At 42.0% G+C, this 16,580-nt stretch overlaps 2 protein-coding genes across 2 annotated transcripts; both read left to right on the top strand.

Moving 5' to 3' along the window:
- The first annotated feature begins 328 nt into the window (after window positions 1–328).
- Window positions 329–1,090, top strand: LOC106676930 (olfactory receptor 4B13-like). Its single transcript, XM_024805379.2, has one exon. The coding sequence runs from the start codon at window positions 329–331 to the stop codon at window positions 1,088–1,090; it is 762 nt and encodes a 253-aa protein (XP_024661147.2).
- Window positions 1,091–13,032: 11,942 nt separating this feature from the next.
- On the top strand, window positions 13,033–13,794 carry LOC112436131 (olfactory receptor 4B13-like). The gene has a single exon (XM_076874708.1). The coding sequence runs from the start codon at window positions 13,033–13,035 to the stop codon at window positions 13,792–13,794; it is 762 nt and encodes a 253-aa protein (XP_076730823.1).
- Window positions 13,795–16,580: the final 2,786 nt, after the last annotated feature.

The following is a 16,580-nucleotide window of genomic DNA, read 5'->3' on the forward strand; positions in this document are numbered from 1 at the left end:
TGTATATTTTATTCTATTTATTGTACTGTATATAGTATTTTATTTTATTCTATAATTAATGGGAGGTGAAGAGGGACAGCAGACATTAGTCAGGTACAGACGCAGCAGCTCAGTGCTCTGTTATGTTGTTATTTTAAAAAGGTAGATGTGCCCTCTGATCATGGATAATCAGTCTAATGAAAGAAGTTTTATTCTGTCAGGATTTAATGAGACGATGAATTTCACAGTACCCCTCTTCTCAGTTACTTTACTGTATTACTGTGTGATTTTGTTCTTCAATATTTCTCTTGTGCTGCTCATTGTCTTGGATGAAAGCCTCCATGAACCTATGTACATTTTCCTGAGTAGCCTTTGCATTAATGCACTTTATGGAACCACAGGTTTCTACCCCAAATTCCTTTCAGATTTACTGTCGTCTTCTCACAGAATCTCCTATGAAGGGTGCCTTTTACAAGCTTTTATCGCGTATTCATTTTCTTTTTGTGATTTGTCTATTTTAACTGTCATGGCCTTTGACAGGTATCTGGCTATATGTCGACCTCTGCACTACTACTCTTTCATGACTAAGAGGAGGCTTTCACAGCTGGTGTGTTTCTCCTGGCTGACACCTTTCTGTCTTTTTTCCATTAATGTCCTGCTTACAGCAAGACTCAAGTTATGTGGTATAAACATTCAGAGAGCCTTATGTCTAAACTGGTTAATTTTTAAACTTGCTTGTCCTGAAGCTGACACTTTTCCAAATAACATCAGTGCATATGTGATAATTGCCATTTGTTATTTTCATTATGTTTTCATAATTTGGACTTACATATATCTTATTAAAACATGTGTGAGGTCCAGAGAGGACAGAGTAATGTTTATGCAGACCTGTGTGGCCCATCTGACTTCTGTGATCATAAATGTCACTGTAATGGCTGTTGATTGGATGTACTTGCGCTTTGGCTCCAGAGATTTACCCCAAAGCCTCCAAAACTTCATCACTCTTGAATTTCTCATCATCCCTCCAGTTATGAATCCTCTCATGTATGGATTTAAACTCAGCAAAATACGAAACAGAATCTTGAGTTTAATTTATTTGAAAGGGAAATGATTTCCATTAAGGTTAGATTTCCTTATTTAAAATAATTCAAAAATATTCAAAACAGATGCAGCAATATAAATACAAGTCTTTCTGAAGACACATGATTCAGAAACATTTAGTCATGTTTGCCTTGTCTAAGGCAAACATATATTTGGACTAGACTAATTTTACTAATATTCTTTGTTATATTTATCATAATATGACATAAATTTGTCATGTGTCATATTTGCTCAATCCAGCACGAACATTAAATGAAAACAACATTTTTTTCATGTTTTTGACTAGGAATTTCATTTGAAAAGGATTCTGCATGAGTTTTTAAGTACTGTTGTAAAATTCATCTATATACCATTCAGAAATCATCACAAATTGACATTTCATTTCTTTGCCTTGCTGTGTCTTGATGTTCAAGGTATATTAGCTGATATATGTGCAAGTTGATTAAACAGGTTTATTTCAAAGTGTTTTAGGTTTAAAGTAAACAAAATATTGTATGAAATATTCTGTTGTAAAGGGCTGGTTAGTGCAGGAATCCCTGTGTGTTACATCTCAGTTTATCACAAAGGTTAGTTAACAACGCTTAATGTTTCTTTTTTTTTTTTCCTATAAACACGTTCCATATATAAATATAAGGATCAGTGTTATTAGGTTGTATTTTTTCAGTAGTATTTATTTATTTATATATAAAGGTTTTTTTTATTATTATTTTGGAAAAATAGTAATTGAACTGTTACCTACTTTTATTTTGCATTTTTTTTGTTTTTAAATTTATATGTAAATTTCTCTCTGTACATTAATTAATGACACCATAATTCTGTACTTTTTGAAATCTGATCATATATCCCCATTGCTTGACATACTGTAGTATTTACTACTTTAAAAATTAAAGTTTTGTTTAGCATATCAAGCATAAAATTGTGCTGTTGTTGTTTTTTGAAGTTTTTCAATCCCATAGCATAAAAAAAACCCCAACAAAAAACAATGCAATAATAGTATTTCAACAGTAACTCCCTTCTCTTCTACTCCTTCCTCGCCTTAACTAGGAAGGAGGCTCTCTCAGCTGGTGTGTTTCTCCAGGCTAACACCTTTCTGCTTTTTCTCCATCAATGTCCTGCTAACATCAAGTTGTGTGATATAAACATTCTGTCACGGCTGTCGAGGCGAGCCATGTGGTATTGACGGGAGAAAGGACCCAAATCGCAGGCAGTAGATGATAATGCTGGTGATGTTATATTTACACAGTGGTGAGATGACAAAACAGGCAAGAGGGAAGACAAAACTAAAGACCTAAACTGGGAAAGCTAAATGACAAACCTGAGAGGGTACCAGAATGGGGTGAGAGGCAGAGAGACACTGACAAGGGACAGGAACGCAGACTGACACGGCGTAACGCAGACGAACCGGCAACAGGCAGGAGAACACACAGGGCTTAAATACACACACCAGTAATCAGGGGATGAGAGACAGAAGGGCAACACAGCTGGGAGAAATCAGAGCTGACGGGACAGAGGAAACGTAAACTGAACACACTCACATCAGACAGAGACCTTCACAATAAGACAGGAAACTCAGACACAGGGAACCAAACAAGACACAGAACTAAACAGACAGATTCGCATAAAGACGGGGTGACACCATAGACAGACAGACCGAATATAACACATAGAACTCGAACAATAATAATCATCATAATAATAAACTAAAAGCGCTGGGTCACCGACCCAGGACCATGACAGTACCCCCCCTCAAGGGCTGGCACCAGACAGCCCAACACAAGAAAACGAAAGAAAAACACAAAAACCGCCCAAAACAGAAAACAACCCGAACAGGGCGGGCAGCGGGGGTCCAGGAAGGAGGGCTCGAAACAAAAAACCGAAGCACAAGAAAGTCCCAAAACAAAAGAGGAGTCCAAAAAAGAACAGTTCAGGGGGCCGGCCGTGCGGACGGCAACGGCGGCGACGTGGAAACAGTTCAGGGGGCCGGCCATGCGGACGGCAACGGCGGCGACGTGGAAACAGTTCAGGGGGCCGTCTGTGCGGAAGGCAGCGGCGGCGATCCGGGGGCCGGCCGTGCGGAAGGCAGCGGCGGCGACTCAGGCGAAAGGGGTCCAGGGGCCGGCCGTGCGGAAGGCAGCGGAAGGCAGCGGAAGGCAGCGGAAGGCAGCGGAAGGCAGCGGCGGCGATTCAGGCGAAGGGGGTCTGGGGGCCGCCTACGATGGAGATGACGCCCGACCAGTGGCCTGGAAGGCGGCCAATAAACCACAGACCCAGACGAGGCTGGACCAGGCGACGCCGAAGGCGAAGACACGGAGGCTGGGCCAGACGAGGATGAAGCAGCTGAAGCGGAGGCTGGGCCAGACGAAGGCGAAGCGGAGGCTGGGCCAGACGAGGATGAAGCAGCTGAAGCGGAGGATGAAGCCGGAGCTGGCGACGCTGACGATGCTCCTCGGGCCCCCCAGCTGACGAGGCAGGAGGCTGGACGGGCTCCTCGGGCCCTCCAGCTGACGAGGCAGGAGGTTGGATGGGCTCCTCGGGCCCTCCAGCTGACGAGGCAGGAGGTTGGATGGGCTCCTCGGGCCCTCCAGCGAGAACAGTCTCAGGACCAGTGGGCACAGGGACCTCTGGCAGGCACAGAAGAGAACCAGCAGGTGCACGGGCCCCTGGCAGGGACAGAACAGAACCAGCAGGCGCACGGGCCCCTGGCAGGGACAGAACAGAACCAGCAGGTGCACGGGCCCCTGGCAGGCACAGAACAGGACCAGCAGGCGCACGGGCCTCTTGCTGGCACAGAACAGAACCAGCAGGTGCACGGGCCCCTGGCAGGGACAGAACAGAACCAGCAGGCGCACGGGACTCTGGCAGGCACAGAACAGGACCAGCAGGTGCACGGGCCCCTGGCAGGGACAGAACAGAACCAGCAGGCACACGGGCCCCTGGCAGGCACAGAACAGGACCAGCAGGCGCACGGGCCTCTGGCAGGCACATAGCAGGCTGCAGCTGCACAGAGCATTGACTCTGCTCAGGCAGCAACAGCCGGGTGCAGTCCTCAGCTGGCTTCTTAACCTCCAGGGATCCAGAGTCAGCTGGGGGCTGAAACCCAGCCTCAATGGAGGCCCTGGAGTGCATCTCAGTCTCAGAACTGGCCAGCCTTTGAGGAATGTTGACATTATTAGATTTGTCTCTCTGCTTGGAATGGATGGGCGAAGAACAGTGTTTTTCAGGTTGAATTGACTTGTATTGTTGTACAGGTGGAGAAACTGACACAGGATGCAGGGCTGGTGGCTGCTGAACAGGAGGCTGAACTGAGAGTGACTGACATAATGGTTGTGATGACAATGGTGGTGGAGTGAGAGACTGAATGGATGATAAGGCTGATGATTCTTCTGCCAACTGGGCTACTGACTGGGCTAGGGATTGCAACATAGTTTGCAGTAAGTCTGGCTGTGACTGTAACTGAGCTATGGGTGGTGAGGCTGAATGTGGTGGAGGTGGCGACTGAGCTTCTGGCCGGGCGGCTAACCGAGCTTCTAGTAGATAGTCTTTTTTATTTTCAGATTCCGGATTAAAAGTCCTGGTTAGTATAACACAGGACTCGGAAGAGGCAGAATGAAAGCAGTCCTTTAAATCCTCAGAGCATGTGTTAACGGACCTTGGAGTATCTGACAAAGAATTAACCGTTTCTGAATTAATCTTTTCACATTTGAATAAACCTGAGTTGACTGGCATTGAATTACTAGACTCAGGATCAACTGACAGAGTGGTCATGAATGCAAGCTCAGATGGAACAGAAAAAACACTGTGTTCCTGACTCACAGAATCTGCCGGTAACTGACGGCCGCGTGGACGTCGCTTCCACCTGGGAGAAGGGGCAAGAGCGGCAGGGGAAGCGGGCGGTGATATGAGCCAGCTCTGAAGTGGCTGCTCCTGCTGTGGGGTGGATAGGCTGGGTGGAATGAGGATGATTCCCAGTGCTTTGTAAAAAGCCTGGGCTGGTGTGAGCTGGCCACTGGGGGGCTGCATGTAAATGAAACAGTCACTCTCACTGACCCCGAGGGCTTGCTTGGCGAGCGAAGGATGACGGCGGCGTGACCGCCGTTTTGCCCGGAAGGAGGGAGAAGCCGACTGAACGGGCGGCATTTTGTCCGGCTGAGAGTCCTCTGGTGGACTGGGGAGAGGATCTTCCAGTAAGCCAGGCAGGTCAGCTGTCGCAGTTGGGGGGTGAAGATGAAGTGTGTTGAGGATGAAGTCCTGTACGAGTGGGTGAAGTGAATCCAGCAGCCAGGGGTGATTGGAAACTAGCCGCTGTAGTCGGGCCTCCAGAGCATGACGAAGTTCCTCCCCCTCATGCTCTAGCCACAGATTAGTCCATCTTGAAACTGAATCGGTTAATTCCTCCCGAACCTCCTTGGAAGGTGCGAATGCCGCTGGGTCCATGTTTGGCCGGTTCGTACTGTCACGGCTGCCGAGGCGAGCCGTGTGGTATTGACGGGAGAAAGGACCCAAATCGCAGGCAGTAGATGATAATGCTGGTGATGTTATATTTACACAGTGGTGAGATGACAAAACAGGCAAGAGGGAAGACAAAACTAAAGACCTAAACTGGGAAAGCTAAATGACAAACCTGAGAGGGTACCAGAATGGGGTGAGAGGCAGAGAGACACGGACGAGGAACAGGACACCATGGACCACAGAGTAACGCAGACTGACACGGCGTAACGCAGACGAACCAGCAACAGGCAGGAGAACACACAGGGCTTAAATACACACACCAGTAATCAGGGGATGAGAGACAGAAGGGCAACACAGCTGGGAGAAATCAGAGCTGACGGGACAGAGGAAACGTAAACTGAACACACTCACATCAGACAGAGACCTTCACAATAAGACAGGAAACTCAGACACAGGGAACCAAACAAGACACAGAACTAAACAGACAGATTCGCATAAAGACGGGGTGACACCATAGACAGACAGAGACACAGACCGGATATAACACATAGAACTCGAACAATAATCATCATCATAATAAACTAAAAGCGCTGGGTCACCGACCCAGGACCATGACACATTCAGAGAGTCTTGTATCTAAACTGGTTAATAATTAAACTTGCTTGTCCTGATGTTGACACCTTTAGAAAAAACATCAGTGCAAATGTAACACTTATTGTTTATCTGTGTCATTGGCTTTTTATAATTTGGACTTACATATATCTTATTAAAACATGTGTGAGGTCCAGAGAGGACAGGTTAAAGTTTACGCAGACCTGTGTGCCCCACCTGATCTCTTTGATGACTTTCCTGTTTTTTCTTGATCCAGTGTACATGATATTTGGCTCTACACGTTTACCTCAAAGCCTCCAAAACTTCATCACTATTGAATTTCTCATCATCCCTCCAGTTATGAATCCTCTCATATATGGATTTAAACTCACCAAAATACGAAACAGGATATTGGGTTTATTTTATTTTAAAAGAACTTCAAAATTAAGAGTTTCTTGTTCACCAAATAAAAATGGAGCAAAATAAAATTTCAAAAATGTACATTATTCTCTTGTACATGACAGCAAATGAAGGTCTCATAACATTAACTATAAATGCACCAAGACAACCAAGTCTCAGTAAAAAGCATTATTGTTTACTTAAATTTGACCTTTAGACTATCAAAGATCTAAAGACAGCTAACACATATTTTACCTTTTAAAAATTTATCATTATTGTTTTTTGTTTTTTACATTTTTTCAGATGTAAACTAAAATGCATTTCCACTTCTGGTTTTAGCTTTAATCCAGGTCATCTTATCGTTTGAACTTAAGGTGTCATAATGCCATATCTCTAACATGTTCCACTGAGATGTAAATTGGTAAATTTATTGTCATTTACAGTAAATAGGTTTATGTTTCTCAAATAACAGACTCATATTTATATCCTTTTTTCAAGCATAAAATGTTTGAGTCTCAAGAGTGACGTGTTTACTGTGGCTCAAAGTTTAGCCAGTTTTTCGGGTGCCTCTGTAGTCTCGCTCATTGTACACTTATATCACAAGGCTAATTCAGAAAATATAACTGACATGATGATGTCTATATTTAACAGAATATCAGTTTCACAGTTTGCAAATTAATTCAAAGACAGGGGAAGAAAGAAGTGATTGCTTAGTAGGTTATAGATTCATGCTGCTTTAAAACTACCTTCTTTCCACAGAGCTGCTGTTAAAAAATAAAGGCCTGACAGTACTATATACACAGCAAGTGTGTTTTTGTTTATGAGTTGGCACCACACATTGTACAAGGTTCATGTTAGCACAGAATTCTGGGCCCTATGTATAAACAGTCTCTATATATGTGACACAATGTAATGTGTGGAAGGAAGAGAGGACTCAAAAACAGGACTCGCAGGCTGGTGAAGGATGTGGATGATGTTTGTTGTGAAGCCAGGATGAACAGAACATGAGAAGACGGACTGACTATACCAATTGAATAAATGAATGAATGAGTGAGGGAGTGAGTGAGTGAATTAATAAATTAATGGTTGGCTGGCTGACTGGATGGACTGAACTGAAAACACACATGAGGAATGGACGGAATGACAAGACTGGGAACTGAGGGCTTAGATACACAGTGTGGAGTTGTGATATGATGTGATAACATTAGGTGGCTGCATTATAATGTGAATGTATGATATTGTTGTCAGGCCTCTGTGTAACTGTAGGAGAAAAATAGTTTGATAGAAACAGCATTAGAATAGAATAGAATAATCCTTTAATTGTCCCACAAGGGGAAATTTGCTTGTAACAGCAGCCAGAAAGACACATATAGAAACAAACAGGACACAGAACAGAAACATACACTCATCCCTGCTGGACAACCTCTCCCACCCCATGCAGGAGACTGTGACAGCACTGAGCAGCTCCTTCAGTGGCAGGCTGCGGCACACACGGTGTGGGACGGAGAGATTTTGCAGGTCTTTCCTCCTCACTGCTGTCAGACTCCACAACAAAGACTTTAACTGATCAAACACACACATCCACACACTCTGAGTGCAATACTCTTTTTCTGACAAAGTTGTATTTTTACTCAGTTGTATAAAGCATTTGCATTCTATTTCTACCCTAATGTATATTTTATTCTATTTATTGTACTGTATATAGTATTTTATTTTATTCTATAATTAATGGGAGGTGAAGAGGGACAGCAGACATTAGTCAGGTACAGACGCAGCAGCTCAGTGCTCTGTTATGTTGTTATTTTAAAAAGGTAGATGTGCCCTCTGATCATGGATAATCAGTCTAATGAAAGAAGTTTCATTCTGTCAGGATTTAATGAGACGATGAATTTCACAGTACCCCTCTTCTCAGTTACTTTACTGTATTACTGTGTGATTTTGTTCTTCAATATTTCTCTTGTGCTGCTCATTGTCTTGGATGAAAGCCTCCATGAACCTATGTACATTTTCCTGAGTAGCCTTTGCATTAATGCACTTTATGGAACCACAGGTTTCTACCCCAAATTCCTTTCAGATTTACTGTCGTCTTCTCACAGAATCTCCTATGAAGGGTGCCTTTTACAAGCTTTTATCGCGTATTCATTTTCTTTTTGTGATTTGTCTATTTTAACTGTCATGGCCTTTGACAGGTATCTGGCAATATGTCGACCTCTGCACTACCACTCTTTCATGACTAAGAGGAGGCTTTCACAGCTGGTGTGTTTCTCCTGGCTGACACCTTTCTGTCTTTTTTCCATTAATGTCCTGTTTACAGCAAGACTCAAGTTATGTGGTATAAACATTCAGAGAGCCTTATGTCTAACCCGGTTAATTCTTAAACTTGCTTGTCCTGAAGCTGACACTTTTCCAAATAACATCAGTGCATATGTGATAATTGCTATTTGTTATTTTCATTATGTTTTCATAATTTGGACTTACATATATCTTATTAAAACATGTGTGAGGTCCAGAGAGGACAGAGTAATGTTTATGCAGACCTGTGTGGCCCATCTGACTTCTGTGATCATAAATGCCATTGTAATGGCTGTTGATGTGATGTACTTGCGCTTTGGCTCCAGAGATTTACCCCAAAGCCTCCAAAACTTCATCACTCTTGAATTTCTCATCATCCCTCCAGTTATGAATCCTCTCGTGTATGGATTTAAACTCACCAAAATACGAAACAGAATCTTGAGTTTAATTTATTTGAAAGGGAAATGATTTCCATTAAGGTTAGATTTCCTTATTTAAAACAATTCAAAAATATTCAAAACAGATGCAGCAATATAAATACAAGTCTTTCTGAAGGCACTTGATTCAGAAACATTTAGTCATGTTTGCCTTGTCTAAGGCAAACATATATTTGGACTAGACTAATTTTACTAATATTCTTTGTTATATTTGTCATAATATGACACATATTTGTCATATATGACATATTTGCTCAATCCAGCACGAACATTAAATGAAAACAACATTTTTTTCATGTTTTTGACTAGGAATTTCATTTGAAAAGGATTCTGCATGAGTTTTTAAGTACTGTTGTAAAATTCATCTATATACCATTCAGAAATCATCACAAATTGACATTTCATTTCTTTGCCTTGCTGTGTCTTGATGTTCAAGGTATATTAGCTGATATATGTGCAAGTTGATTAAACAGGTTTATTTCAAAGTGTTTTAGGTTTAAAGTAAACAAAATATTGTATGAAATATTCTGTTGTAAAGGGCTGGTTAGTGCAGGAATCCCTGTGTGTTACATCTCAGTTTATCACAAAGGTCAGTTAACAATGCTTAATGTTTCTTTTTTTTTTTCCCTATAAACACGTTCCATATATAAATATAAGGATCAGTGTTATTAGGTTGTATTTTTTCAGTAGTATTTATTTATATATATATAAAGGTTTTTTTATTATTATTTTGGAAAAATAGTAATTGAACTGTTACCTACTTTTATTTTGCATTTTTTTTGTTTTTAAATTTATATGTATATTTCTCTCTGTACATTAATTAATGACACCATAATTCTGTACTTTTTGAAATCTGATCATATATCCCCATTGCTTGACATACTGTAGTATTTACTACTTTAAGAATTAAAGTTTTGTTTAGCATATCAAGCATAAAATTGTGCTGTTGTTGTTTTTTGAAGTTTTTCAATCCCATAGCATAAAAAAAAACCCCAACAAAAAACAATGCAATAATAGTATTTCAACAGTAACTCCCTTCTCTTCTACTCCTTCCTCGCCTTAACTAGGAAGGAGGCTCTCTCAGCTGGTGTGTTTCTCCAGGCTAACACCTTTCTGCTTTTTCTCCATCAATGTCCTGCTAACATCAAGTTGTGTGATATAAACATTCTGTCACGGCTGTCGAGGCGAGCCATGTGGTATTGACGGGAGAAAGGACCCAAATCGCAGGCAGTAGATGATAATGCTGGTGATGTTATATTTACACAGTGGTGAGATGACAAAACAGGCAAGAGGGAAGACAAAACTAAAGACCTAAACTGGGAAAGCTAAATGACAAACCTGAGAGGGTACCAGAATGGGGTGAGAGGCAGAGAGACACGGACGAGGGACAGGACACCGTGGACCACAGAGTAACGCAGACTGACACGGCGTAACGCAGACGAACCGGCAACAGGCAGGAGAACACACAGGGCTTAAATACACACACCAGTAATCAGGGGATGAGAGACAGAAGGGCAACACAGCTGGGAGAAATCAGAGCTGACGGGACAGAGGAAACGTAAACTGAACACACTCACATCAGACAGAGACCTTCACAATAAGACAGGAAACTCAGACACAGGGAACCAAACAAGACACAGAACTAAACAGACAGATTCGCAAACAGACGGGTTGACACCATAGACAGACAGACCGAATATAACACATAGAACTCGAACAATAATAATCATCATAATTATAAACTAAAAGCGCTGGGTCACCGACCCAGGACCATGACAGTACCCCCCCTCAAGGGCTGGCACCAGACAGCCCAACACAAGAAAACGAAAGAAAAACACAAAAACCGCCCAAAACAGAAAACAACCCAAACAGGGCGGGCAGCGGGGGTCCAGGAAGGAGGGCTCGAAACAAAACACCGAAGCACAAGAAAGCCCCAAAACAAAAGAGGAGTCCAAAAAAGAACAGTTCAGGCGGCCGGCCGTGCGGACGGCAACGGCGGCGACGTGGAAACAGTTCAGGGGGCCGGCCGTGCGGAAGGCAGCGGTGGCGATCCGGGGGCCGGCCGTGCGGAAGGCAGCGGTGGCGACTCAGGCGAAAGGGGTCCAGGGGCCGGCCGTGCGGAAGGCAGCGGAAGGCAGCGGAAGGCAGCGGAAGGCAGCGGCGGCGATTCAGGCGAAGGGGGTCTGGGGGCCGCCCACGACGGAGATGACGCACGACCAGTGGCCTGGAAGGCGGCCAATAAACCACAGACCCAGACGAGGCTGGACCAGGCGACGCCGAAGGCGAAGACACGGAGGCTGGGCCAGACGAGGATGAAGCAGCTGAAGCGGAGGCTGGGCCAGACGAAGGCGAAGCGGAGGCTGGGCCAGACGAGGATGAAGCAGCTGAAGCGGAGGATGAAGCCGGAGCTGGCGACGCTGACGATGCTCCTCGGGCCCCCCAGCTGACGAGGCAGGAGGCTGGACGGGCTCCTCGGGCCCTCCAGCTGACGAGGCAGGAGGTTGGATGGGCTCCTCGGGCCCTCCAGCGAGAACAGTCTCAGGACCAGTGGGCACAGGGACCTCTGGCAGGCACAGAAGAGAACCAGCAGGTGCACGGGCCCCTGGCAGGGACAGAACAGAACCAGCAGGCGCACGGGCCCCTGGCAGGGACAGAACAGAACCAGCAGGTGCACGGGCCCCTGGCAGGCACAGAACAGGACCAGCAGGTGCACGGGCCCCTGGCAGGCACAGAACAGAACCAGCAGGTGCACAGGCCCCTGGCAGGGACAGAACAGAACCAGCAGGCACACGGGCCCCTGGCAGGCACAGAACAGGACCAGCAGGCGCATGGGCCTCTGGCAGGCACATAGCAGGCTGCAGCTGCACAGAGCATTGACTCTGCTCAGGCAGCAACAGCCGGGTGCAGTCCTCAGCTGGCTTCTTAACCTCCAGGGGTCCAGAGTCAGCTGGGGGCTGAAACCCAGTGTGGAGTTGTGATATGATGTGATAACATTAGGTGGCTGCATTATAATGTGAATGTATAATATTGTTGTCAGGCCTCTGTGTAACTGTAGGAGAAAAATAGTTTGATAGAAACAGCATTAGAATAGAATAATCCTTTAATTGTCCCACAAGGGGAAATTTGGTTGTAACAGCAGCCAGAAAGACACATATAGAAACAAACAGGACACAGAACAAAAACATACACTCATCCCTGTTGGACAACATCTCCCACCCCATGCAGGAGACTGTGACAGCACTGAGCAGCTCCTTCAGTGGCAGGCTGCGGCACACACGGTGTGGGACGGAGAGATTTCGCAGGTCTTTCCTCCTCACTGCTGTCAGGCTCCACAACAAAGACTTTAACTGATCAAACACACACATTCACACACTCTGAGTGCAATACTCTTTTTCTGACAAAGTTGTATTTTTACTCAGTTGTATAAAGCATTTGCATTCTATTTCTATCCTATTGTATATTTTATTCTATTTATTGTACTGTATATATAGTATTTTATTTTATTCTATAATTAATGGGAGGTGAAGAGGGACAGCAGACATTAGTCAGGTACAGAAGCAGCAGCTCAGTGCTCTGTTATGTTGTTATTTTAAAAAGGTAGATGTGCCCTCTGATCATGGATAATCAGTCTAATGAAAGAAGTTTTATTCTGTCAGGATTTAATGAGACGATGAATTTCACAGTACCCCTCTTCTCAGTTACTTTACTGTATTACTGTGTGATTTTGTTCTTCAATATTTCTCTTGTGCTGCTCATTGTCTTGGATGAAAGCCTCCACGAACCTATGTACATTTTCCTGAGTAGCCTTTGCATTAATGCCCTTTATGGAACCACAGGTTTCTACCCCAAATTCCTTTCAGATTTACTGTCGTCTTCTCACAGAATCTCCTATGAAGGGTGCCTTTTACAAGCTTTTATCATGTATTCATTTGTGTGCTGTAATTTGTCTATTTTAACTGTCATGGCCTTTGACAGGTATATGGCTATATGTCGACCTCTGCACTACCACTCTTTCATGACTAAGAGGAGGCTTTCACAGCTGGTGTGTTTCTCCTGGCTGACACCTTTCTGCATTTTTGCCATCAATGTTGTGCTTACAGCAAGACTCAAGTTATGTGGTATAAAGATTCAGAGAGCCTTATGTCTAAACTGGTTAATTGTTAAACTTGCTTGTCCTGAAGCTGACACTTTTTCAAATAACATAAGTGCATATGTGATACTTGTCGTTTATCTGTCTCATTGGCTTTTCATAATTTGGACTTACATATATCTTATTAAAACATGTGTGAGGTCCAGAGAGGACAGAGTAAAGTTTACGCAGACCTGTGTGCCCCATCTGACTTCTGTGATCATAAATTTCACTGTAATGGTTTTTGATTCGATGTACTTGCGCTTTGTCTCCAGAGATTTACCCCAAAGCCTCCAAAACTTCATCACTCTTGAATTTCTCATCATCCGTCCAGTTATGTATCCTCTCATGTATGGATTTAATCTCACCAAAATACGAAACAGAATCTCGAGTTTAATTTATTTGAAAGGGAAATGATTTGAATTCAAAAATATTCAAAACAGATGCAGCAATATAAATACAAGTCTTTCTGAAGGCACTTGATTCAGAAACATTTAGTCATGTTTGCCTTGTCTAAGGCAAACATATATTTGGACTAGACTAATTTTACTAATATTCTTTGTTATATTTGTCATAATATTACATATATTTGTTATATATGTCATATTTGCTCAATCCAGCACGAACGTTAAATGAAAACAACATTTTTTTTTTCATTTTTTTGACTTCATTTTAAAAAGGATTCTGCATGAGTTTTTAAGTACTGTTGTAAAATTCATCTATATACCATTCAGAAATCATCACAAATTGACATTTCATTACCTTGCCTTGCTGTGTCTTCATGTTCAAGGTAGATTAGCTGATATATGTGCAAGTTGATTAAACAGGTTTATTTCAAAGTGTTTTAGGTTTAAAGTAAACAAAATATTGTATGAAATATTCTGTTGTAAAGGGCTGGTTAGTGCAGGCATCCCTGTGTGTTACATCTCAGTTTATCACAAAGGTCAGTTAACAATGCTTAATGTTTCTTTTTTTCCTATAAACACGTTACATGTATAAATATAAGGATCAGTGTTATTAGGCTGTATTTTTTCAGTAGTATTTATTTATTTATATAGTGTTTTTTTTTATTATTATTTTGGAAAAATAGTAATAGTAATTGAACTGTTACCTACTTTTATTTGGCTTTTTTTTTGTTTTTAAATTTATATGTAAATTTCTCTCTGTACATTAATTAATGACACCATAATTCTGTACTTTTTGAAATCTGATCATATATCCCCATTGCTTGACATACTGTAGTATTTACTACTTTAAAAATTAAAGTTTTGTTTAGCATATCAAGCATAAAATTGTGCTGTTGTTGTTTTTTTGAAGTTTTTCAATCCCATAGCATAAAATTAAAAAAAAAAACAACAACAAAAAACAATGCAATAATAGTATTTTAACAGTAACTCCCTTCTCTTCTATTCCTTCCTCGCCTTAACTAGGAAGGAGGCTCTCTCAGCTGGTGTGTTTCTCCAGGCTAACACCTTTCTGCCTTTTCTCCATCAATGTCCTGCTAACATCAAGACTCAAGTTGTGTGATATAAACATTCAGAGAGTCTTGTATCTAAACTGGTTAATAATTAAACTTGCTTGTCCTGATGTTGACACCTTTAGAAAAAACATCAGTGCAAATGTAACACTTATTGTTTATCTGTGTCATTGGCTTTTTATAATTTGGACTTACATATATCTTATTAAAACATGTGCGAGGTCCAGAGAGGACAGGTTAATGTTTATGCAGACCTGTGTGCCCCACCTGATCTCTTTGATGACTTTCCTGTTTTTTCTTGATCCAGTGTACATGATATCTGGCTCTACACGTTTACCTCAAAGCCTCCAAAACTTCATCACTATTGAATTTCTCATCATCCCTCCAGTTATGAATCCTCTCATATATGGATTTAAACTCACCAAAATACGAAACAGGATATTGGGTTTATTTTATTTTAAAAGAACTTCAAAATTAAGAGTTTCTTGTTCACCAAATAAAAATAGACCAAACTAAAATTTCAAAAATGTATATTATTATCTTGTACATGACAGCAAATGAAGGCATCATAACATTAACTATAAATGCACCAAGACAACCAAGTCTCAGTAAAAAGCATTATTGTTTACTTAAATTTGACCTTTAGACTATCAAAGATCTAGACAGCTTACACATATTTTACCTTTTAAAAATTATTGTTTTTTGTTTTTTACATTTTTTCAGATGTAAACTAAAATGCATTTCCACTTCTGGTTTTAGGTTTAATCCAGGTCATCTTATCGTTTGAACTTAAGGTGTCATAATGCCATATCTCTAACACGTTCCATTAAGATGTAAATTGGTCAATTTATTGTCATTTACAGTAAATAGGTTTATGTTTCTCAAGTAACAGACTCATATTTATATCCTTTTTTCAAGCATAAAATGTCTGAGTCTCATGAGTGACGTGTTTACTGTGGCTCAAAGCTTAGCCAGTTTTTCGGGTGCCTCTGTAGTCTCGCTCATTGTACACTTATATCACAAGGCTAATTCAGAAAATGTAAATCAAATCAAATCAAATCACTTTTATTGTCACATCACATGTGCAGGTACATTGGTACAGCACATGTGAGTGAAATTCTTGTGTGCGAGCTTCACAAGCAACAGAGTTGTGCAAAATACAATAATGTAAACAAGCAAAATACAAGAATGGCTACATCTGAAACTAATAAATATATGTACAATATATAATAGTATATGCATTTTTGGATGTGTATACTAAATATTTTTCTACGTGTGTGTGTGTGTGTACACATATTTTACAAATTAAATAGAGTAAACAATAAATACAATATATAAAAATATACAAAGTTGAGACATGTGCAAAACAGTGGCATTACTGTACAGTATGGAGTGCATAATGTTAAAGTTCCAGTAGTGAAGCTGAGGTGTCTATGACGTGTTCAGCAGTCTGATGGCCTGGAGGAAGAAGCTGTCTCTCAGTCTGCTGGTACGGGACCGGATGCTGCAGAACCTCCTTCCTGATGGAAGTAGTCTGAACAGTTTATGGCTGAGGTGACTGGAGTCCTTGATGATCCTCCCCGCTTTCCTCAGGCAGCGCTTCCTGTAGATGTCTTGGAGGGAGGGAAGCTCACCTCCAATTATCCGTTCAGAGCACCGCACTACTCGCTGGAGAGCTTTGCAGTTGTAGGCGGTGCTGTTGCCATACCAGGTGGTGATGCATCCA

Source organism: Maylandia zebra, linkage group LG16 (assembly GCF_041146795.1).
Source record: "Maylandia zebra isolate NMK-2024a linkage group LG16, Mzebra_GT3a, whole genome shotgun sequence".
NCBI classification, from domain to species: Eukaryota; Metazoa; Chordata; class Actinopteri; order Cichliformes; family Cichlidae; genus Maylandia; species Maylandia zebra.